Source organism: Typopeltis vanoorti, chromosome 18 (genome assembly GCF_054136105.1).
Source record: "Typopeltis vanoorti isolate ZY-2024b chromosome 18, IOZ_Tvanoo_1.0, whole genome shotgun sequence".
NCBI lineage: Eukaryota > Metazoa > Arthropoda > Arachnida > Uropygi > Thelyphonidae > Typopeltis > Typopeltis vanoorti.
Window position 1 is genome coordinate 52296905 of NC_143566.1, and position 26516 is coordinate 52323420.

The window sequence follows — 26516 nt, forward strand, 5'->3', positions numbered from 1 at the left end:
CAAGAGATGTGCTTTGCATTAAGGGTAAATATTAAGAATAGTGATCAGAGCTTATTTTACCTTTACCACGAGCTGCCTTGGTCTTGCACTACGTGCAGGGTCAGCTAGACTTGCAACAGTTGCAGGTGCAAACGTGACTGACTTATCTGTTTGCTTACTTGGAAAATGGAGTAAAAAACCAGGTTTATATTTAAAATAGCTTGGTATTTTTAACATATATGATAGCTGTATTTTTTCAAGGTGTTTTTAACATTTTTTAATAATGCTATATTTTTACTGCTTTTAATTAATATAGCACTTGTAATAGCTGACTGCTGCTGATTGATTAAAAGCAGCTCCCATTAATAACAAAGATGCTAATATCGTATCTTTGTTTAACTTTGTCAGTATCAGCAGAAGTATCCTTAAAACTGGATTTAAATTCTAAAAAAGTGACTATGTAACAGGTATTTCAGATTAAATTCACTCTATTAGTGTTAAGCAGGTTTTTTTTTTTTTTTTAATGTTTAAATTAACAGAATTATTGTTTTGGTTTCAGCTATTGATTTCACATAATTTAGATAGGTGGTATTTCACAACAGTGGAAGAATTAATATACTATTATTATTATTATTATTAAGTGTAATAATATTATACTTAATAATAATATTATATAGTATAATAATAAATTAAGTATATTTAAGTCCATCATCTGCTTAGGCATATTATTTTCTTTCATGAACTTCATCAGTAGGAAAATGCAAACTATATGGATATTGATAAGTCATGACTGCTAATTTTCACATTCACAGACAGAAAAATAATAGCATTTACTTCTTTGTAACCATTGGTAATAGGAATATGAGTATATGTGGAATTACATCCAATTTTAATTGTTTTGCCTGTTTAGATCATTATTAAGAGGAAATTAAGAGATCATTTAGAAATTAAGAAATTTAGAGATCATTATTAAGAGAATCACTACTGAGAGGAAATTTTTCAGAACAGGTGTGGTAGTGGTGGGAGAACTAGGGGCTATCCACGGAAACTGAGTAAGAGTTTAGTTAGCAAGGGTCTTAGAATTAGGTTTTTTTACCTGGAGAATAGTGAATGAACTTAGACCCTTAATGAGTCTAAGGACTCATAATATGGTTATGAATTGATTTTATGGAGTTGCCCATAATAATAATAATAATAATAATAAATAATTAGATTACTATCATGCTGCCAATGCCAGTATTATGCTATGAATATTGTAATAATAATAACATGTTACTTTGTTCATCACACAGTGCAACTGGAATACTTGATGTCATATCACCATATAATTATTGAACATTTAGATGTGGCTAACACTTCTTATTCTTGTCTCCCAAAGCGCAGATCTTCCAAGGAAATTCCAACTCCCATTCTATTCAGTACAACTATCTTGACCATCCAGTTGCAGCTAGATTTTTAAGGATTCATATCCTAGAATGGCATGAACATCCAAGTATGCGTGTTGAAATCCTTGGTTGCCAAGGTAAGACTACAGAATTTGATCTTGTATTTTATGTTGTTATAAATGCGTAGCACATTAAATATTTTTACAATTATCTCAGATCCCTATTGATAATAAGGTTTTACCTGGTGCAGATACTATCATCATTATCATTGTCATCATTTCTCCATGGAATTTACAGAACTCATTGCTGTAGGGTCTCATAAATTATTATTATATCTATTATACTGTGCTCACACCAGCTGGACCTCTAGATGCTAGATGACTTCTATTACCCAAGTGAAACACCCATCACCTTATTTATTTGAATTGGCTGTTGTCATGTTTGATTTCTAGAGCATCTTCAATTTCTGTCTACCCTGCCCATCTTACATGCAGTGTGGGTGACACACATTTTGGGTATCCAAACACATTTTAGATATCCAGATCAGCCCATTCAGCAGTAAAGCCAGGCTGTTGAATGGGCTAATAGTGCCAGCCACCAGATAGTACACAGGACTGTACCTGTTAGTAATGAAGCACTTCTGGCTACTTCATTACTGATAGTAATGCATAAGGATGTTTCCTGACAAGATAGTGAATAATCCTACTGCTGCTTACTCTTCTAGATTGTGACTTGAAGGAATCCAAGTATGACATTTTGCAGGGGACATGGTTGAGACCACACATCAACAGGATTAGGATCCCTCAGTGTAAGTAACATATTTGCAAGGTTCTCTCTCATCTTACATTGCATGGCCCTACTCATTATTTCTCTTTCTTTTAAGGTTACACAGTGATCAGCATTCATATTTGTTAAATTAGGGACACAAAACACACGTGTTGAAAAGATTATTTTACTGATTAATAATAAAATAATAACTTTACGTTTCGACCCCTGTATTGAGGTCATCTTCAGAAGGATACATTCAGAAGTATAAGAACAAGCTACATGTTGTTGCACTCTATACAAGTAAATTACATCTACGTTGTTAACTAATCTTTTTTTCCCTTTTTTTTTAGCCTGCCCTCTAGTGGAAAAAAATAAAATAAAATAAAATAAAAAAATAATAAAATAAAAATAAAAATTAAATAAAAAAATAAATTAAAAAATTAAAAACTACAATAAACTCTGCTAAAGTCCTCACATACTAGGATTCTTCTGGAATTATACAGTTATATTACGATTATCTTTTGGATTTGTACAGTACATGTTGCTATTGAATGTTCAAGGGAAAAAAAAAAAACCACTTCACTAGGTCTTGTATTGAGATTTTTCTTCATGGTTGCTATGAAGGTTGTAGATGGGTCCTCCACATTCTTGGAATTGTTAGACCATCATTTTTATTCAGATTCGGATCATGTTTGAGCATTTCACAAGCTTCCTTGAATTTCTGCTTGAACCAGGTTTTGGTGCAGTGTAGGGACTTGGTACCTTTCCAGTCAATTCTGTGGTATGTTTGGAGAATTGACTGGAAAGGTACCAAGTCCCTACACCGCACCAAAACCTGGTTTGAGTGGAAATTCAAGGAAGCTTGTGAAATGCTCAAACTTGATCCGAATCTGAATAAAAATGATGGTCTAACAATTCCAAGAATGTGGAGGACCCATCTACAACCTTCATAGCAACCACGAAGAAAAATCTCAATACAAGACCTAGTGAAGTGTTTTTTTTTTTTTTTTCCCCTTGAACATTCAATAGCAACATGTACTGTACAAATCCAAAAGATAATCGTAATATAACTGTATAATTCCAGAAGAATCCTAGTACATGAGGACTTTAGCAAAGTTTATTGTAGTTTTTAATTAATTTATTTATTTAATTTTAATTTTAATTTTATTATTTTATTTTTATTTTATTTTATTTTATTTTTTCCTCTAGAGGGCAGGCTAAGAAAAAAAAAAGATTAGTTAACAACGTAGATGTAATTTACTTGTATAGAGTGCAACAACATGTAGCTTGTTCTTATACTTCTGAATGTATCCTTCTGAAGATGACCTCAATACAGGGGTCGAAACGTAAAGTTATTATTTTATTATTAATCAGTAAAATAATCTTTTCAACACGTGTGTTTTGTGTCCCTAATTTAACAAATATGACTACTCATTATTTAATTCTTTTTCCCCCCATTAACCATAAAAGACAGTATAATGAAATATAATTTTTCTGAGGATCATAACAAATCTCCAACAAAATACAATTCCCAACATTCCATAAAATACAAAAATCTAACCAATGAAGGAACAAAAATCCAATAAAAAATGTAACAAAAGTTGAACCAAAAGAAAGAAAGAACAAAACTTTAATCAGATGACTCATCATGGGGAGATTCACTTGACCAACAATATATTTATGATACTGAACCTTAAAATCATTAGCTCTCCCTGCATTCACCAACATTCTTCAATTTAAAAATCTACTCCTCACACCTTTCTTCACCATACTGTTACACAACTTATAATCCCTGGAGGATGGCTTCTAATTCTTCTCCTCTCACCTTCTTCTCATTTGATAATTCCATCTGTATTAATCCAAAAAAATTCTCTTACATGCACTTCATGAGGTGTAGAGTTTATATTTATTAAGTACTTACCTATATATGTGAGATAATGTATAGTTTTGCTGTGGTCTTGTGTATTTGGGGGGGGAGGGGAGAAGATAAGTTCATTAGCAAGAGTTGCATCATTGGAATGGATAGCTTAACTCTCTGTGTTAGTGTTTTTAGGATATATCTTTGAGTTTACATGTTGGCTTTCTATAAATAAAAAGACAAGATGAACCATTTCAAATGACTGTTGTGACTAATATATCTAGTAAGATACATTCGTGAAGAAACAACTGGCATTGTTTTATTTATTTTTCTATTGTGCAGTGTATTTTAGGATGGTGACTGTTTGAATGCACTAAAATGTTTCCATTGTGTCTGGACCTTGGGGATAACTAGCAAACACATAATCTCCATAGGATAACCAGACCCCTTGTTTGAGTAGCTGTGATGAGTGCTTAGTTCTCTAAGTGTTCTATGTAGAAATTGGCTAAGAGGGGAGAGAAAGGGCCCATTGCTGTCCCATCCAGGTGCTAGTATATTTTTCCTTTCCATGTTAAAATAACCAGCATGCAGAGTAAATTTGCATAATTCAAATATATCTGCTCCTACAGGCCCTGTAAGCTGCCTCATTGTGGTAGAGGTGTGACATTGTACAGATCAAGCAAAGCATGCTGGATACATACATATGAAACATGGGCACATCATCATGAAACATGGGCACACTGCCTGTATGTATGTTCTCTGTATATTCTTTGTATGGTCTACCTCTTCTGTTTACACCATCCATAATACCAAACATGAATGTCTTTATCTTCCAATCCTCACTCATTAGAGCTCTTCATTTGTGATTTTCTTTACCCATCCTATTCTTAGAATCTTCCTGTAATAAGTTCTTTCAAATGCCAAAATTCTTTTTCTTGATTCTTATTTATTACCCACGTTTCAGATCCATACAGTACATTGGTACAGTATTACAGTTCTAGAGCGTGTGTTGTCATAAGCCTGTTGCACAACTCAAGCACATTGAGTTCACCCATGTGAAAGAGGACCTGGTTCAATGTGGCGACCATTCTCATATGCCAGAAATTGCATCCTGTATACAGCATTCTCAACAACAGCACATAACATGTCTGAAGGAATGTTCATCACAGTCCATGATATGTTGTCCTTTAAGGCTGCCAAGTTTGAGAAACTGCGTGATAGACATTGGCCTTGAGGTAACCCCACAACCAAAAATTGCATGGAGTAATATCAGGGGAATGAGGTGACCATGCAACTGGAAACAAGCGACTAATCATTCATTCTTCTGTCAAGTGATGCTGTAGAAGCTGCTGTACTGGTCTCACAATGTGGGGAGGTACTCTATCTTGCATAAAAATGGTCTCATGCTGACATCAGCATTGCTGAAGTTTTGGAATGATGAAACTGTTCAGCATATCATGATATTTCCATATGCCTCAAAAAAGAATGGTCCTATTATCTTCTGTGAAGCCACACCAAACAGTAATTTTCGGTGAATGTAAGGGAATTTCTGGAGCACACAAGGTGATTTGGAAGCCCAAATTTGACAATTTTGGATATTTACAGTCCTGTTCAGATAAAAATGTGCTTCACCTCCCCACAGAATTTGCCAAGGCCAAGCATTGTCAACTTTCAGTCTGACCAAAAACGTCAGAGCAAGTGTCAGTTGCTTATCATAATTATCGTGTTACAGTATATGCAGCTGATCTTATATGGATAAAATGTAATAATATTGCTCAAGACTTTCCATACCATGGAATAAGGAATATCCATTTGTTGCGCTACTCCATGTGGACTGCTACTACCAGCAACATTTTCATGTGATCTGTCAACATTCATGGGCTGATGGACATTGCATTACCCATATTATTCTCTGAAAATTCTGGGTTTATGATCGCCAATGTGTGTCAGTGAACATGTTGGAATATACACATATTTCAACATGTGTATAAGGATTGGTTTTGGCGTGGTTCGGCATAGATGATTGTAATGATACAAGGGACATAATGTGAGAATTAGCTTCCACATCATTACTATCACTCCCAAAATATCATCGGAATAAAAACCTCGCGTGATGGAATTCTACACGAGTAAGCTATAACCAAGTACGTCCATCAGAAAGACATACAGCTTGACCTCTTCAACTGTCCATGGTAGCACTGGTTTCTGTCCTCTGCCAGGTCGAACTTCCAAAGATCCTGTTTCTTCAAATTTCCAAATCATCAATCTAACTGCATTAGCTGATAGAGGACCTTTACGTGCAAGTTCTGATGGGTTCAAAACTCATGAAGAGCAACTGTGCATTGCACTCATTAAGGGGTAAAATAACTTTAGAAGTAATATGCAATACGGTAAAGTGAGGCACATGTTGAACATGACTATCAATAGGAATACATTTGTGAAGTTTCCCCCTTTACTCTATAGCTCTTATGATGCCAGCAAAATAGGTGTTCAATTCTTTTTATGCAAAATTTCGGCTTCCTGGGCTACAACAGCATCATATTCCCTCCCATTGGAACTTTTCTAACTAAATTTTTTTCATGGAATCCTTCTTCCCATGTCTTGATTAGTCTCCCTACCAAATTTGGTGATATTCTAGTTGTTAGATTAAACTACATAAGGTTCTGAATAGGAGAAGTTTAATTATGGCTGCTCTGTATATATGCTCCTGGTAGGGTCAACCTGGGTGTGAATGTTGTTCCACTTTGTCCAACTAAATGCATGCAGGCAAAGATAGGTGAGGAGATGGGTACCACCCATCTTTAATTACCTTACTAGACGGATATGGAGGAACACTTACAGAATATCATGCTGGCGTGGTTGTTGCCTGGACAACCAACTGCATCATCTCTTTCGTACAACAGGAGAGAAGATGAAAAATGTGTTACTGGTAACTGTGACTTTTCAAAGAATATAAAATCCCTTTTTGCCCTCCTTTTGGAGGGCAAAAAGGGATTGGTTTTTTAATCCAAACTAATATTAAGCACATAGACTTTAAACCTGTGAATAGTAAGCTAGCAGTGATAAGATGAAAGGGTAAGAGACAAATACAAGCATATGCATCAATAACCTCACATGAGGTCCAGAAAGTGGATCTCTTTCATCATCAAATCAAAAACCTGATCCATGAAACACCTAAGAAAGACTTTCTAATAGTACAAGGGGACTGGAATGCAAAAAATTGGAACAGAAATAAGGAGGAATTTTTTTCCTTTTGTTAGGCCTTTTGGACTTGAAGAAACAAATGATAGGAGTATGAAACTGATAGAATTTGCCTTGCAGAATAGTCTCACATAAAAGGTCACAAAAATAGCCATATCTCCCCCCCCCAGATGGAAAAAATCAGAATCTAATTGATTATATACTTATAAAAACTAACTATAAAATTTGTATAAACTCAGCAAGAACTAGATCCTTGCCTTGTGCTGACATTGGAAGTGACCATAATTTAGTGATAACAACATTTATGTTGAAATTTGGGATGAGAACCCACAAATAATTGATGTTGCTTGCCAGAGAATGGCAAAATTAGAATCAAGTTAGCATTCTCTGGCAATTAATATCAGTTCTCACAGGTGCTACCCTTGTGGTGAGAGGAATCATGGGATGTGTAATTTGATCATTGAAGGTAGGCAGTAGTGGATGTAGCTGCAATTTAGGTTTCTGTTCAGTAATATGTATGGTTTGAATGACTGCAAGTGGTTGTGAACATCATTTACTTTTATTATTATTATTCAGCTATTGGTATGGAGTTAGAAGATTCATCATGGGAGATTTATTATTCACACACTAGCCATTATTCATAAAAAGCCGATCATACCTTTCCTCAAAGGTACAAAACTCTCATAACCACCTCTGGCAACTCATTCACCACCCTACAAACAAAAAATTTAGTCCTAGAACATATGCTAACCACAATTTCCATGGGTTACCCCACATTTTCTTCATTTCTGCCATGTACTGAAAAAATCTTTACTGTCAATCCTATATAAAACCTCTTTAATAATTTGTATGCTTCTGTTATGTCTCCTCTTTTCACCTATCAGCTTGTTTTGAAGCCTACAGTCCTTCAATCTATTATGATAGGGAGCACTCCATAAACCTGCCACAATCTTTGTCCCTTGCCTCTGGATTCTCACCACCACCTCTTCATCCCCACAGAATCCAGTGTGGGAATGAAGTGTCCCCCCTTATTAGAAGTTATTGTTCCCCTTACAAAGGGGAACAGTAACTTCTTTCTCCCTGCTTGTTAGCATGTTCTTCAACAGTCACATAACCTGATATGTTGTCTTGACCACCTCGCAATATGCCCTCTAAACTTCAACTCTGTGTACACAATCACCACCAATTCCCTGTCCTCGTGAGTTTCTGTAGTTCAATGCCATCAATATAGTACACAACTGACCTCTTTTTTATCAGAGTATATCACCTTATGCTTGGCCACATTAAACTGGCAGTTTAATGTGGCCAAGCATAAGTCTGTTTAATGCTAGTCTATTTAAGTCATCTGCAGGAGCTGTCCATCACCTTCATTTACCATCGCTTTTCCCAGTTTTGCATCATCAGCAAACAACTGAATATTTCCTGTCAAATCATTTCCTATGTCATTGATGTCCAAATTAAACAACAGAGAACCAAGTACTGAGTTTTGTGTTATACCACTGGTCACCTGCCTTCTTCTGGACACAATGCCTTCATAAACCATTCTGATATCTTTCCATCAGCCACCCTCGAATCCAGATCACCAGATTCACATTCATCCCCATTTGGTCCAATTTATGTAACAGAGTTCTATGAAGAATACTGCCAAATGTCTTTGCAAAGTCCAGCAGTATCAAAGAGTAGTCATTTCCCATATCCAACTCCATTGTCACTTTATTATAAACACTAAGCAAACTACTGAAGCAAGACCTACCTTTCACAAAACCATGTTGGCCCTTATAAAGTATCATATTCCTATCCACTTAGTTCTGAATTCTGTCTTTCACTAATTTCTCATAGCTCAACCACTACTCTTGAGATGCTGATTGTTCTATAATTTCTACTTCTGTCTTCTTGGAACCTATTTTATGAAGTGCAATTGTTTGCCCCTCTTTCCACTCCACTGGCACCTTCCCAGTACTAAGGCTTAAATTAAACAGCTTAGTTAGTGGAGCTTATAATTCCCTTGCATATTCTCATAGTACAAGGCAGATATGCTATCTGATCTCATAGCTATATTCACATTGAAGTTCTGCAATGTGAACATAGTCAATTTCACATATGACATTGCAACATCATTAATTCAACTATTTAGTTTGTTTCTGTTACTTCTCCATCATCAGCACTTTTTAATACCATCCTTCTATAGTTATTTCTTCTTTTACTTGACTTTTGCTGAGAGGAGAGGAGAGAGAACCTCTAACTCTTTAGGATTTTTTTTTGGCCTCATCAGCTAGCTTTTTCTCATAATTATCTTTAGCCTTCTTTACTAGTCACCCATTCACAGGACTTTACATGTCACTCTTCTTGTCTGGCCTTGTGCTGCTCATTGGGCACGCTGATAATCTTTTTCTTTATATTCCCTCCACAACTTTTTCTTTGTCTGCAACTCCTGCTGAATTTATCTATCCAAAACCAAACCTACATTCTGATGCTGTTTTCTTGAAACACCTCTTGACTATCTCCCGTGCACCACAAATTTCTCCCCACCAAATTCTTATGCCATGTGACTGCTGAAAACTAACTCCTCAGCTTGTCATAATTACCTGTTTTGTAATGGGGGGGGGGCTGAAAAGTTCTGATAAACACCTGGAACAAAAATTATATTAAAGCAACTGATATACGAGGTGGTAATAAAACGTTTCGAGACTAGGTTTGTAACATGCCAACAGATGACAGCACAAGACTGCATGCAGAGTCACAGGGAGCACATACCTGTATAAGTCATTGTGCCAAAAGACATCATCCTGTGTACATCAGGAGCTGTGCAACTGATGCTATTCTGACCACTTATGTTACCACATCTGCGATTTCATCATGGACAGCAAGTTAGAACAAAGAGCAAATGATAAATTCTACATGAAACTGGGCAAATCTGCCACAGAGATGTTTGACATGATTCGACAAGTTTACGGCAATGCTGCAATGAGTCGTTCGAGGTGTTTTGAGTGGCACGCATGCTTCAATAGCAGAAGAACATCACTGACAATGAGAGATCAGGAAGACCTTCAACGAGCTCAACCCTTAAAAATGTCAAAACCATTTGGCAACTTGTGCATGAGGATCGTCGGAGAACACTCCACAACATTGCTGCCATTGTCAGTGTGTCATATGAACAGTCCAGGCAATCCTCACGTGCGATTTGAACATGCAGCGTGTTGCTGCCAAGTTCGTCCCCAGGCTGCTGACCCACAGAAGGAACACTGTGTCGAAGTCTGCCAAGAACTCCGTCAGCGTGTCGTGGATGACCCATCCTTCATGTCGAAGATCATTACCGGCGAAGAAATTTGGGTGTACGGGTATGACCCTGAGACGAAGCAACAGTCTTCACAGCGGAAGAGCCCATCATCTCCACAACCGAAAAAGGCGAGGCAGGTCTGCAGCTCAACCAAGTGCATGCTCATCGTCTTTTTTGACATTCACGACATTGTGCATCGAAAATTCGTCCTCAGGGGCCAGACCGTCAATAGCAAGTTCTACTGCCAGGTTTTAAGGCATCTGAGGGAGGACATTCGGCGAAAGTGACCAGATGTGTGGCGCGCGAAAAACTGGATGCTTCACAATGACAATGCACTCTGTCACTGAGCTCTCCTCACACGTGAGTTTCTCACCAGAAACAACATGATCTCACTTCTGCACCCACCCTACTTGCCAGATTTGGCTCCTGCAGACTTCACCCTCTTCCCAAAGATGAAGATCCAGCTCAAAGGTCACCGTTTTGATACCATTGCAGAGATTCAGCGTGAATCGCAGAAGGTGCTTGACATGCTTTGTAAAGAAGACTTCCAGGACACATTCCAGAAGTGGCAAGAATGCTGGGAGTGCTGTATTGATATGCAAGGGGACTATTTTGAAGATGATAGTGTGTAAACGTAGATAAATAAAGTAATTTCTCATAAACAGAGCTAGTCTCAAAACTTTGATACCACCTCATATGTTCTTTTTCTTCTAGGAAATACAAGAAGAGTTGCTTTGATATCGTTTTTGTTCTAGGTCAGGGGTGTCCAACCTGCAGGCTGCATTCGTCCCTAGACTGTTAGTAATGCTGTCCCATGAGATCTTAAACTTTTAACATTATTATTTGATGTGAAATATACAAAAAAATTATAAATTTGTTTTGTATATTTGCAACTTCATTTTCAGTCAACATAAATACATTATCTTAGAATTTTCAAATGGAGTGTATAGAGTTGCAATCAGATATTCCACTCAAAGAAAAATTTGATCATATCTCTCTGCTAGATTTTTATAAGACCTATCTTCCCAGAGAAAAATATCTTTTGCTTCACAATCACACTTTATCATGTCATTGGCTTTTTGATAGTATGTACATTTGTGAACCACTATTTTCAAGAATGAAGCATATGAAGAGTAAAGTTAGATCAAAAATTTCTGACAAGAACCTTGAAAGCTCCCTATGAATTGCAACCACTTCTATCAAACCAGACATTGATGCGTTGCTTTCACGTAAACAAGCCCAAATATCTGACTAGTTTTGTGTTTATGCTGCCTTCTTTTTTTTTTTAATGTTATAATAAAAAATTTAAAAAAATAAGGGAAGTTTTGTTACTTATATACATTAAATATGTTATACATTTTATATGTGGCCCAAGACAATTCCTCTTCACTCAATGTGGCCCAGGCAGTCCACAAAGTTGAACACCCATGTTCTAGGTGTTTATCAGAACTTTTCAGCCCCCATCTTGTAATCCCTTCCTAACAGAAATTTCTGTATGTCTGACAATCTGAATATACATTCCATTTGAACTTGATGGCAGTTGCCTGCAGTAAGCTGAGTTTTTTCTTTAACTGCTTCATAGATCTTCTGTGGAACCAGAGCTTGGAAAGTGGATGGAATGAGGAATGAATGCCTGCATGCCAGCATGGATGATTTCTGTGACTCACTCAGTGCAGGTGTCACAGAAGCAATACCCATGCCATGGAAAAGAGAGTGGTAGTTTCAGAGGTCATACCACTTTGTACCTTTGTAGTGCCAAAGGACATGAGGTGGATGTGGTCAGTGGTGGGCATTTTGTGAGACCGGAAACTTGCACAAGATTGAGGTCTGAGTTGCTGAGAGGAGAGAGATAACCTCTGCAGTGTGTATGGAAGGAGAACTAGTTATAAAAAAGATCAAGGGTATTGGTAATGTGGAGGGGATTGTTGGGAATTCTGGTAGGTAGGTTAATGATTTGTGTTAGATCATCGTTTATATCTAAAACTTTTGATCGTGTCCTGCTTGCTCAGTGGTGTTGGAGAAGGACATTTAGTTGGAGTTGTGGGCATTCAGGTAACCTGAATGCCCACAACTCTCCAAAGAACAAAGAACAACTATCCAGCTATCCAAAGAACAAAGTCATCTAGGAAGATGACTTTGTTCTTTGGATAGCTGGATTGAAGATAGTCGAACTTCATGCAGAGGAAGGTAAAGAGGTCTGAGTGGTTTTCAGAGTTTGGACTGGCAAATGCGGCATATGAATGTTACTAAGTGGGTCAAGGAAAGGAAACCTTCAACCAGAGGAGGTCAAAAGCAGAAGATTTAATATTCAAAATAGTTTGGTGTCATGGTTTCTTATAAAAAGCAATCCTGTCTTTGTTTTTATTCAAAATCAAGTTAACAATAGGAAAATCCTGTAATTTATTGCATGAAATTATTCGTAATTTGATTTTTGCTAAAGATAAGGTACGATAGTAATCCTTGTCTGCTGTAATCTCTCAGTTTCTTAGATATCTTCCTAAATCATTTTAACAATTAACATAGTTATCCAGCCCTCTGATGAAATGGCTTAGAAGCATAAATAAAATATTCGTTTTTTTTAAACCAAAACAGTATACACACAATTTACAAACATAATCCTCTATAAGAGCATTAATTAGATTACTAAGAAGCCAGTTACTTGGATGTGAAGTTCATTGAAACCTAACATATGAGTAGAAGATGAGAGTAAGGTAAGATATTTTTAACCAGTGTGTCTCCTCATATATTAAGTTCATTGAACCTAACATATGAGGAGAAGATGAGAGTAAGGTAAGATATTTTTAACCAATGTGTCTCTATGCTAATTAATCTACAACCTGTAATTGTATCAGCCCACTTAATTAATTCCAGATGGATGCTTGACAATGAAGAAATTACTACACTATTAATGATATACTTATGATATGATAATGTTGCAAGTTTACAAGATATTAAAATATTATCGTTTTTCATTTTTGCTGTTTAAAACTTTATTCAGTTTTGTAATAATTATTTTTAATTATACTTTTCAAATTTATTGGGTATAAATTTAAGTGTGAGACTATGTTTTGCATTATTTATGCTTTGGTGCAATTAAATTCTCAAAAGCCACAATCTCAAAATGAGCTTATAAATTGATTCATAGTCCACTTTTAAATAGCTGTACTGCATCATTAACCTACTTTTCTTCCCATCCATCCTTTTCTTTCTTAGAATGTAATGAGATCATTAGTCTTCCACCTCAAGCAAAATTGACTGCTTCCAGTGCACGCCCATGGAGTAAACAAGGAACCTGCACACCGGAGGATGCACATATTTACAGCTATGGTGGTTGGTGCTCTAAACAGAATGATGGTACAGAAAGATTATTTTAAAAATCTTTTTGAATAGTTGTTTATTATTATCATTATTATCAATATTATGAGGGCTTGACAGACTATGCAAAATCTTACTTGCTATACCCAACTATGAGAACTGTTCAAAGAAGAATGTCAATAAATAATAGGAATAGGAAGAACAGCAAAAACAACATTAATTTTATGGAAAATTTAAGTAATTTATTACATTAACTTTTGTTATTAGAATGGCCCTTTAAATGACACATATTTTTCTCTGTTTTCTTGAAGTTGAAAGAGATTTTGTTTAGAAAGTTATTTTTTATAAAATAAAAACAATTCTATTTTGTCCAGTCTGCAGCTGTTTGCTAGCTGGCAAAATTTACTTTTCATGTGCAAATGAGTGAGCATATTATTGAGCTCTGAATATTATTATTTTTATTAACATTAAACCTCCATGGAATCAAAAGACTCATTGCAGAAGATCTCCATTCTTAGACGCAATGCTCATTAAATCTTAAATTTATTTACCATTTTTGTACTTGTCACATTCTCAGACAATGCATTCCATTCACCAACCACTCAACATGGAAAGAACCTACTTCTCATTACTTTACTTAATTTTACAGCTTTCAGAGATGACCTCTTCTTTTCGACCTATCTCCCTTCATTCTATGAAAATTTTTTTCCACATTTAACTAATAACAATCCCTTACCAACTTATATGGTAAGAGACACTATAAGTTCCATTCCTGCAATGTGTCTTTATTTCTAGTGTTCCAGAGCCTATGTAAATTCCAGTGTTCCATGACTACCTAAGTAAATCTTCTCTGGTCCCTCTCAATATGCTGTCATCTTGATGAAACAGTAACCTGATCTGATCACAGTAATCCATATGCGTCCTGATCAAGGCCTCACACAATGAAATAATAATAACCTCTTATGTGAATTATACTTGGAAAGAAATTATATTCTTGTTTAATCTTTTATTCAATTGTATAAGTATTGTATTTACTTGAATATAACTTGCCCTTCTGTATAACTTACACATTTTACTTTATGAAAAAAGGAAATTAAGAAGATTCGCATATACTTTGCATGCGAAAAAAAGTTTAAACACGTTGAGTCGCTTGCCACAGTAAACAACATGCAATCCCCAACACCCACTATACTGCAGACGCAAAAAGATCAAGTAGTTTTATTGTATCACTGAATAAGGTACAGAGACATTTGCAGTCTGTGTAATATATTTATCGATGAATAATGCAATTAGAGACATCTGGGATAAAAACGGCACTAACTAATGAATCGCATCCCCTCCCACAGAAACTATTCTGTATAGACTCGAGCAAAACTGTATGTTGTACTGCCAAACACGGTATTTAACTAAAAACTATTGTCCACACATTTGTCCAAAATTTCAATTATATGAAATAAGTGTTTGTTCAATTGCATTTGAAATTTTCAATGCCATTAAGACAGATCACAAAGGCTAACTTCAAATAAAATTCTACCAGAGAATTGAAACTAACATGCCATGTAATGTATATATGAGTCTGCCTGCCAGTCCAATGTGGAGAAGTGGCACAAACAAGCAGCAATAAAATTAAACCTAATGGTTGAAACTTTGTGTCAGTTGAGCCTGCCCGTACGACGCAGAAGTGGTACACAAACGGTAATGAGAAATCCCGTCAGAATGATAAATGGGCAAAACACTATCCCGACATGAATGTGTTAAAACTAAGAAATATAGTGAATATTGTTATGGCAGTTTCAGATATTTTGGAATTCATTTGAAGAGAATCAGCATTTCAACTCAACAATTGTCGGCTTGGCTTTGCCATTGAGTTGTGCGATCTTTTGTTAATACCACACCAATCATATGCACGTCTTCATAGCTGCTTTATCTCTACTGGCCTACCATTGCCGTCCGTTTTGCTCTCTGCTTTCACTTCTCATTAATCATTTGTGAATGATTGTTTGTTTTATGTATTTCAAGTCATGTAAATTACTGGTAATTTTTGCTTGAAATAATGGGAGAGAAGATGATGCTATTTGGGTAGTGACTTTGATGATACACAGAAAGAAATCGCTATCGAGGCCTGAAGTAGTGATAGCAAATAGGAGATTCTTGGTAAGTCATACCCATTTTCAGTTTTTTCCTGAAAACTTTAGTTTCTGAAAATCCCCGCATATATCTTGCAGCACAATTTTTTAACTTTAATTTTGGGAAAAGTGCGAGTTATATTCAAGTAAATACAGTAAACAAAGTTTGGATGTGAAGTACCCAACTATGCTACTTGTATGTATATGGAGACTGTTGACTTCACATCAAGTGCTTTAGTAAAAGCAAAAAAAAAAAAAAACTTCTTATGTGGCTTGATCTTGATCTTTTTTTGCAATAGAACAGTAACCTCTGCTCCTGCATATCATGGTCCTCTCAAGAAACACAAACTTTAGGATCACACTGCTAAATTTGGGAGGACATTACCATAGTTACAATCCCTAAACTTCAGGTCCCTGTCCTCCCCCAGATCTCTCATCTTTTGTTCTATTGCCTTCAAAATTTCTCCATCATCTGTATATTCTGGGTCTTATCCTTGCTCACCAAATTTCAAAATCTTACTCTTCACAATATTGAACCAGTATATTCACTCTCTTGCCCATTGACATAATTCTTCATAATTCTCCTCAACTTTGCATCATTGACAAACTGCTACATATCTCTAGTTAATCATATAATATTAACATAGAATTTAACAGTATTATTATTATTATTATTATTATTATTAAACAAGACCTCATGGAGTCAAAGACTCATCTAGGAGGTCCTTTTATCTCACACACATCTCATCATACCGGGTCTTAAACACATTCAAACTCCTTGCAGACACCACACTCTCAGGCAAGGCATTCCAATCATTCACAACTCTGCACGAAAAAAACCTGCCTCTCACTCCCCTACTCACACCCTCTTTATACAGTTTCCAGGGATGACCTCTGGTTCTCCCCTGATCTCCCACTATTCGCTGTAGAACTTCTCCACCATTGATCCTATAGCAACCCCTTACCAACTTGTAGGTCTCTATCATATCTCCCCTCTTCCTTCTCTCCACTAGTCTCTGCAAATTACATCTTTTCAATCTTTCCTCATACTCGACATTCCAGAGGTCAGAAACTACCTTAGTCAGTCGCCTTTGGACCCTTTCCAACATCTCCTCATCCTTCTGAAAACCAGGTGACCAAATCTGGGCACAATAGTCCATGTGTGGCCTAATCAAAGCCTTATACAATGGAACAAGAATCTCCCTACTTCTACACGTCAGTGTCCTCCTCATCATTCCCAGAAGTCTTTGTGTTGTCTTCACAATTTTGGCGATGTGACCCCTAAATTTTAGATCTTTATCCACTATCACTCCCAGATCTCTTATTTCCTCTACTTCCAACAATATATTCTTACCAAGCATAAATTCTGCATCCCATCTTTGTTTTCCAAATTTTAAAACCTTACATTTTGCAACATTGAACTCACACCCCCATTTGCTTGCCCAATCACTCAATCTATACAAGTCCTCTTGCAAGGCCACAACATCTTCACTACTCTTTATGGTTCTTCCCAACTTTGCATCATCTGCAAACAACTGAATATCTCCATCCAAATCTTCGCCAATATCATTAATATACAAGTTAAATAGTAATGGCCCTAAAACAGATCCCTGAGGCACTCCACTAGTGACTTTCCTTTTCCTGGATATTGCACCCCCATACACAACTTGTTGATACCTATCAGATAGCCAGTCTCCAATCCAATGCACTAATCTAATATCCAACCCCATCTGCTCTAGTTTGACTGTCAACTTATCATGAGGCACTCTATCAAAAGCTTTTGCGAAATCCAAGTATATTACTGTGTATCCTTCTCCTCTGTCCAAGGAAGCAGTCACTTTATTGTAATAAGTAAGTAGATTACTAAAACACGACCTCCCTTTAGCAAATCCATGCTGTCCATCAGAGATTATACCATTGTTGTCAACCCAACTCTGGATTCTAGCTCTCACAAGCTTCTCCAACAACTTAACCACAACACCCGACACACAGATAGGCCTATAGTTTGATGCTTGAGTTCGATCACCTCCTTTATGAAGTGGCACAATCTTGCCCTCCTTCCACTCTTTAGGGACTTGACCAAGTGCAAGACTCGTATTAAAAAAATATGTCAAGGCAGGTGTCAACTCTCTGGCACATTCCTTCAGAATACGTGGTGATATATTATCAAGTCCCACAGCCTTATTTACATCTAGTTTACTCAACTCCCCAAACACCTCTTGCTCACTTACAGTCAGTCTCTCCTCCCCATCATCAACTGCTCTTAATCTCTCCATGAAGTCACATTCACAAGATTGAAAGATCTTTATGAACTGCTCATTAAGTATCTCCACCACACATTCTGCAACAGCTGTCTTTATACCATTTCCTCCAATCAATGTCATCCTTCCATAATCATTCTTTCTTTTGCTGGCTACATATCGAAAGAACTCCCTAGGATTCTTTTTAGCTTCATTAGCTAACTGCTGTTCATACCTCTCTTTAGCTACTCTCACCAACCAAGTCACTCTCCTTGCCTGGTCTTTGTAGAACTCATGAAATTGGTTACTTCCACTTCTCTTATGCTGCCTCCACAATGCCCTTTTTCTCTGTATTGCATGCTTAATCTCTTTATTCATCCATCTCACACCTAACTTATTTAACCTTCTCACCCGTGGTATACATTTAGACATTGCATCCACTAAATATTTTTTGAAAATCCCCCAAGCTGCATTGATCTCTTTTCCAGCTAACTCCTCATTCCATGCTACACCTGCAAGCTGTCTACTGAGCTCTTCATAATCACCCCCCTTGTAGTTCCACATATACCCTTTTTTCACAGGGGTCCTTGCACTGCTGGCAACCACCCAAGTAATCACCTCATGGTCACTTTCACCAATTGGTGGATGATTTGATACCTCATTGATAATTACATCCTCCGATGAGATGACCAAATCCAAGACCCTTAATCCTCTTGTGCCCTCTGTTACATACTGTCTGAGGTAGTTATCCCTCAAAAACTCAAGAAACTCATTTTCTTTACTTCCAGTTGCTATCTCTTCATTCCAGTCTATATTGCCATAATTAAAATCACCCATAATGATCACCCTTTTCTTATTTGCTTGGCTTATTTGACTATACATTTCACTATCACCACCATCCACATTACCAGGTCTATAACAACATCCCACCAAGTATTTGATTCTATTCACCTCTATCTCACACCATACTGCCTCAAAACCACTGGCCCCATTTCCCCCTTGCATCTCTACCTTGTATGGACATAACTCTTTCTCTATCATCAATAGCACTCCCCCTCCCTTTTTACCCCTTCTATCCTCACGAAACACATCATACCTTTCCATCTCTATTCCTGTCAGGATGTCATCCTCATCTAACCATGTCTCACTTATTCCGACAATCTCTGGGTGCACAGACGCAATTAGTGCAACCATTTCATCTGCCTTGTTTCTTATACTTCTAGCATTGGTATACAAACACAACAACTCATTTCTGGATCTACAGCTAGTTCCACTGATACCACTCACTCGATGTGATCTCTCCATGCTGGACTGGGGCCATTTCCCTTTCTGCTTCTTCATTTTAGAACCCTTTGCAATTCCATCTGTTTCCTTTTGATCCCTGATCATCCCATTACTTTCCTGCCTACACATTCTCTCACCTCCTCTTGCAGCATCCACCTTTCTCACGCTGTGTATCCCTGTCCACCCTGAGCCTCCCCGTTTCCCTGCTCCTCTTGCACACCCATTCTCTCATTATCTATACTCATACCACTCACTTCCACATTCATTTCCACTCCTTCAATCTCTCCTGTCTTACTCTCCTGCTCTTCCACATCACTCCCCTCTTGATCTGATTCATTCTCTCTATTCACTTCTCTACCTTCCAGCAGCAGTCTCTCCAAGCGACTCACACCATAACCACTCAAATGCAGTCCATCGCTCCCATACAGCTCACTTCGTCCCTCAAACTCATTCCACACATTAACAAACTGTACTCCCATCTCCTCACACATTTCAGCCAGAATATCATTCATAATCCTTGCTCTCCGCCTCATTTCACCACAATCATACCTAGGCAACACACTGACCACCCTTCCTGTCACACTATTCTCCTTTATCTTTCCAAGCAGTCTCCTGACATTCATTTTGACATGCTCTTTGTTCTCTCTCAAATCATTTGTTCCAATTAATACAATTAACTCTTTTGCTCGTTCCCGCCTCATGTTCAATGCCTCAATCACTCTACTCATTTTACCGCCTGGAAAACATACCTTGTGCATTTTATCCTCTAGCACACCTTTAATAATGGAGTCGCCATACAACGCCACTCGCTCATCTTTTGTTAACTCTTTCATGCCATCATGATTTATTTTAATAGTTTTGACCTGCATTCTCTTAATTTCATTCCGCATCCATTTCATTTCTTGCTTCATCCAATCCAATTCACCTTCTGAACCTCGCGACACATTCACTCTATCATTAAATCTTTCTAACTTTCTAACTCTCGACCCTCTCTTCTCACTTTCCCTCTCATTCATCCTTCTTTGTTTCCGTACTTTCGGTCCAACATACGTCCAACTTTCACTGTCATTCTTCTCACTTTCACTCTCACATATCTTTCTTTGTTTCCGTACTTTCGGACTAACATGCGTCCAACTTTCGCTATCATTCTTTTCACTTTTACTGTCATTCATCTTTCTTTGGTTTAGTACTTTCGTTCCAACATGCGTCCAACTTTCGCCATCAGTCATTCTTTTTTCGCTATCATTCATTCTTTCGATTTTTTTTACTTGCGGTTTCTGCACCACGCCATTTCTACTTTCATTCGTTCTCTCAATTTCGTTTCTTTCCGCCTCACTTTCGTCCCTTTTAACATCCGTTACGGTTGTCAAATCGCTCTTTTTCTTTTTTCCTGATTTTTTAACATTTTTTCGCCTGTCTTTCTCGCCATTCTCTTTCAAACGTGCACTCACGACACAATCGGTACTAGCACTTTCTGTCATCAACTTCATATTCGCATTCATCAATTCCTCGTTCAGGTCACATTTCGCACACACCCTTCTTCCATCCGCACTAAACATCCACAAATCATTTATGTAATCGAAGGAATACATATAACAGACCTCACACTTAACGAACCTACTGAAATCCAAATTAAAATCATGGAATGACAATGCAGCCGCCATTTTTTTTTCTCTGCAGGTTACTAGGTCTAATATTAACGTTTTCGTATTTAGTTTAAGCAAGGAAAAAAAACCCACACTAATACTATCGGTAGCGTACAACGTTTACAGCCGCTCTTACTTAAACAATTACGCATATATACTTAATTATTCCTAGTAAAACTTATCTGAATCAGGAGCTCTTCAAAGCACGTTCGTAGCGCCTGACCCACTAGCGCCCTCCTCATTCAGAGGTGTTATTTCCATAACACCTCTGAAGCACACCACCAGTGAATTTTCCTTTCCCAGGACATTGCTCCTCTATATACAACTTGATATACCTATGAGATATTGAACCTCTTATCCAACTCAGTAATCTGTTTTCTAACCCTGTCTATTCTAATTTAGTTTAATCAGCTTGTCAGATGGCAGTCTATCCAAGGTTATTGCAAAATTAAAATATACTGTATATGCATCTCACTTGTCCAGTGAATTTGTCAACTTGTAATACATGAGTAGGCTGCTAAAACACAGTCTTCCTTTAACAAACCCTTGCTGACACCATCACAAAGAATACTGCTCATACCTACCCAATAACTACTTAATTCTAGGTCTCAAAACCTCTCTAACATTTTCACTGCAACTCCAGATATACAGATTTGCCTATATTAGAAGCCTCAGTCTTAGCATCCCTTTAATATGTTTATGCTGGGCAATGTGTGTTCGCACATGCAGACACTGCATGCAGGCACACACATATGTATGCCACTTCGGCAACAGACAGGTAACTTTTTTACCAGCATGTTAGTTACAACTTTTTTTGGTAGAATTTTATTTGTAAAATTAGCATTTTGTGAACTGTCTTAATGATTGTTATCAAAATTCTCAAATGCAATTCAAACTGATTTCAAGTTATATACTTATATTATAAACAGTATGAGCCTCCGTAGTTCAGTTGGTATAGATAAAGCCCTTTGGTTGGAAAGACCTGGGTTCGATTCCCATCCATGATGTGAGGAACTGTTATCTGGTCTCTTTCGATTAAAGGTGAGTTGGTCTCATATGGAGTAGGGTTTTTTTTTTTTTTCACCTGGAAACGAAACTTGGGTTTTTCATCCCTCAGAACAGGCAAACTGGCCCATGCACACACGCACGCACGCACGCACACACACGCGCACGCACGCGCACACACACGGCTCTACAGTTATAAAATACATACTTAATTGATCATGGGGAAGGCTCAACAAGTCCTAAGGGACATTGGAGAAATGGGGAAACCCCATACGAATAAAAAAAATTATAAACAGTTGTTACCATGTATTTTATATGAATGCAAATTTGAATAGAGGATATTGGCCACTGAAATTGGCCACTGAACAATATTAGAACACGTATATCTAGTTAGATACTATTTTTGGTGCTACAATAAAACTGTTTTCCTTGAATGCATGCAGTACAGTGTCTGTGGGAGAGGACATTTTTCATTATGAAGCATCACTCCAGTTGTCTATAGTTACACTAATTGTTGCTAAATATAGTATTCTGTATTTAATGCTACAATAAAACTACTTAGAGCCTGTGTAGCTCAGTGGATGTGGCGTTTGCATACCACGGTGCTTGGCCGCACGAAGGAAGACTCTGTTTCGAGTCTAGTCGGCGACTAGAGGAAATTTTAAGCCTTTTTTCGACCAGTTCCTGAGTTAGTCAATCTCTGGCACGGGCAAGCGGATTTTTCCTCCCGGAAACTCGGGTTTTCCGTCCCGTAAACTCAAGAAAATCGACCGTAGAACCCACATTATTTCAGACATTAAATATATTGTGTTAGAGTTAGGGGCCACGAGATGGCGGCACATTTGAGCCGTCTCTCTTCACTGTGTACCGCTTAATTAGTGATAGCCTGCCTTAGGCCATCTATCTCTGATTGGTACCAGTGGAGATTGAGCTGCCCACTCAGTCTCCAAAGTTAGATAGGGCTAAATGGCCTCGCCTACTCCCCATATACGGGAATAAAAAGGCATTAGCTGATTTTTTTTTTTTTTTTTTTTTTTTATAAAACTACTTGTTATTTTCTTGTTTCTGCAGTATAGTGTCTGTTGGGGAATGGAATGTTTTTCACACTATAGGAATACCTTTATTCCAGTCTTTGGAAATAAACTGATGTAGTGAGTAAAAATTCATATATTCCTGAGTAAAAATCATTTCTGTGTATTATAAGAAGTCGGCTGCATCTGTTGATCTCCAACAAAATGCTACATTTTGTGGGATATGTGTTATTGATAAGACAGATTGGCCACTGAACAAAAATAGAAAAAAGTAATGTACTGTATTTACTCGAATATAACTTGCCCTCGTGTATATCTTCCACCACTGATTTTACTTTATGAAAAACGAAATTAAAAAGTTTAGCATATATTTTACACACCATAAAAGTTTAAAACTTTAAGAAATACATAGTGTATATTGTTGTGGCAGTTTCAGTCATCAATCGTCAGCTTGCCTTTGTTGTTGAGTCGCAGGACTTTTTGTTAATACTGCACCAGTTGTATGCACGTCTTCATAGCTACACTATCTCTATCTGCCTATCATTGCTGTCCATTTTGCACTTGGCTTTCACTTCTAATTAGTCATTCATGAAGGATTGCTCATAATGTATCTCAAGTCATGTAAATTACCGGTAATTTTTGCTTGAAATATGGAGAAACGTTCAAGTTACAGTTCTGGTTTTAAACTCGAAGTTATGATAAGCTCAAAGATCTTATGATTCCAAAATGATAAAAGGACAAGTAATAATGAAACTGTTTGTTTTAATTTAATTACAGAAGCATTGTCACTAATTGATCTAGATAGCTGGCCACTATCTAGATGGTCGCATCATGATCACCCTCATCAAATGGAGTTCAACATCTCATATACAATAACATCCATATGGAAAGGCTTGGGTACTGTTGATTGTTCATAGTAGTGTTTCACGGTATAAAACTACACCAAAAGAGGAAAAAATTCATTTATTAAGCTTACTAATATTTCACTGGCTTTCTACCCAGCATCTTCAGAGCACAATTATAATTGTGACAAACACACAGCAGTGAACTAAATAAATGCAGAAAAAAATTCAGACTGTAACTAAAACTGAACTAATGCCCTTAGATGGTGCCCTCTATGGGACAGATAACCATAAAGTTAATTAGGAGAAGTCAGGCCATCAGGTCTTAAAATGACGGTCTCCCAGATCATTGGCAAATTAATGCGACCAAATGCTTATTGAGGTTGAGACTCTCAGACCTGTAATGTGTAGTATCAATGTTTTCCTCCATCTAATCCTTTGTGAAGGAGTATCCAGAACATGGTCTTGCCATGCAGATGCTTGTGAATGTAATGTTTGTTCTTCATGCAGATGTTAACCAATCTACCGGTCTGTTCAAAGTAGGCTAAAATGCAAGCACAAGGAACTTTATATGCTCCAAGATGTGCAGGAGGATGAAGTTGTTTTTTAGGAGAACAGATGAATGAGCTGAATAAAAGGTTTGAAAGTGACATGGAGATCATTGCAGAGAACTTTGGCTATTTTATTGATGTACCCTTAATATATGGGATGGGAATGGTTTTGCTGTGATGTGGTGTGTTTGTTGCAAGAGGGATGGGGATTGCATGCAGTATTTTATCTATTTTATATGGCCAGTAGCCATTGGCTAAAAAGGTGTTGCAAAGGTCCCTGAGCTGTTTCAAGAACTGTGTTCATTTGAATAAATAACCCTTGCTCAGTGAGTAAGTATTTTGAGGATGTTGTACTATTGGAAATGGTGGTGATTGCTTATGTAAATCATCATTGTCCTTGTAGGGATTTATGTCCAGTGGCCTATTCTGGTCTCATTCCACCTTTTCCTTGGTCATTCCTGATTTTTATGATCTCCAACTAAGTACTAAGTGGTATCAGAGTATTTTTTTGGATAGTCTTGAACTGTCCATTCGTTCAAAATATTCATCGATCCACTTCTTTTAATTTTTGTATATTTTGTCTAATATGCTTATGTAAATACATTCCTGTATGAGTGGGTTTCTGTAAATGGAAAAGGATAATGAGCCATAAAGGACTCATTTCATTAGTGTATCTAGAAAAGGGGAAACAATTATTACTTTCTTTTTCTGTGGTGAAGTTTATTTTAGGATGTCGGTTGTTAAGATACATTAAAATGTATCTAACTTCTCTAGACTATGAGGCCAAATAGCAAACACATCATCAGCATAGCACAGCCAAACTATTGGTTTCAGTTTGGCTGTGTTGAGTGTGCTTGGTTTTCAAAATATTCCATATAGAAATTAGCTAGAGTGAAGGGAAAAGAGAGGAATCCATTGCAGCCTATCCAGCTGTTTGTATATTTTTCCTTTTCATAAGAAATAACCTGAATACATGATGAATACTTCAATTATTATGGGTGGGGGAATTAATGAACCAAGGATCTCTGTCAAAGGTACATTAGTAAATAGCAAAGTAACATCAGAACTGACCATGATGTCAGGATCTGTCAAAGTTAATTTTTTTTTTTTTATTAATGTGTTAAAGTGTAGAGAAGGTTTAATAGAAGAAAGAGATTTGCCTATGAGGGGGAAGAAAGTGATTTGGATTATTGTTTAGCCAATTTGTAGATGCTGTCTACTGTTGGCTCAAGGGGATGGTATTAGGTTTATGAATTTTAGTGATGCCTATATCTGGGATAGTTTGACTGGATAAGATTTAAATTTTTTTGGTAATCTCTTTGAGCTGAGATGTAACATTTTTAAATAATTTAAACAGTTTTCTTTGGGGATTTTGTATAATTCCAATCTCCTTAAGTGGAATCCTTAAGGAGATGACTCATTTTTCTGTTCTAATCTACTTGGTCCATGAAATATGTCCAAAGCACCAACCTATTCAAATCATCTTCTAGCAATAACACGTCAGAACTTCGTGACATTGCTGTTTCTAATTTATCATCATCAGCAAACAACTAAATATCTCATTTCACACCGTTAACTATATCATTGATATCTAAGTTAAACAACAGTGGTCCCAAAACTGAACCCCGTGATACACCACTTTTCGCCTTCCTTTTTTGGGATATTGAATCTGTATATACAGCTCACTAGTTCCTATCAGTCAGCCATCCCTGTAGCCAAGCTACCAAATGACTATCCATTCCAATTCCTCAATTTCAATAGAGTAGTTTATCATGGGTACTTGATCAAATGCTTTAGAAAAATTCAGATAAATCATGGTATGAGTATCTCCTCTGTCCAATACACTAGTCATTCGATTGTAAAATGTAACCAAATTATTAAATTGTGAACTACCCTTAACAAACCCATGCTGCTCTCTCAAAAGATATCATTCTCATCACTTCAGGTTTTTATTCTGTCTTTAACCAGCCTCTCTAACACCTTCACCACTACACTTGATATGTACACT

The 26516-nt window shown here is 37.0% G+C and overlaps 1 protein-coding gene across 3 annotated transcripts in view; it reads left to right on the plus strand.

Moving 5' to 3' along the window:
- Positions 1–26516, plus strand: part of LOC150096671 (lactadherin-like) — a 331206-nt gene that overhangs the window by 117307 nt on the left and 187383 nt on the right. For 2 of the 3 annotated variants that reach the window (XR_016549807.1, XM_090408188.1), the window contains exons 5-6: positions 1363–1501; positions 13682–13822. Coding sequence is in view for 2 of the 3 variants with exons in the window: in XM_090408188.1 (XP_090264314.1) it covers positions 1363–1501; positions 13682–13822 (280 nt within the window). In the remaining variant the exon portion in view is untranslated. Of the gene's footprint in view, positions 1–1357; positions 1502–13681; positions 13823–26516 lie in introns of all 3 variants that reach the window. The other variant, XM_090408189.1, reaches the window with a different exon arrangement.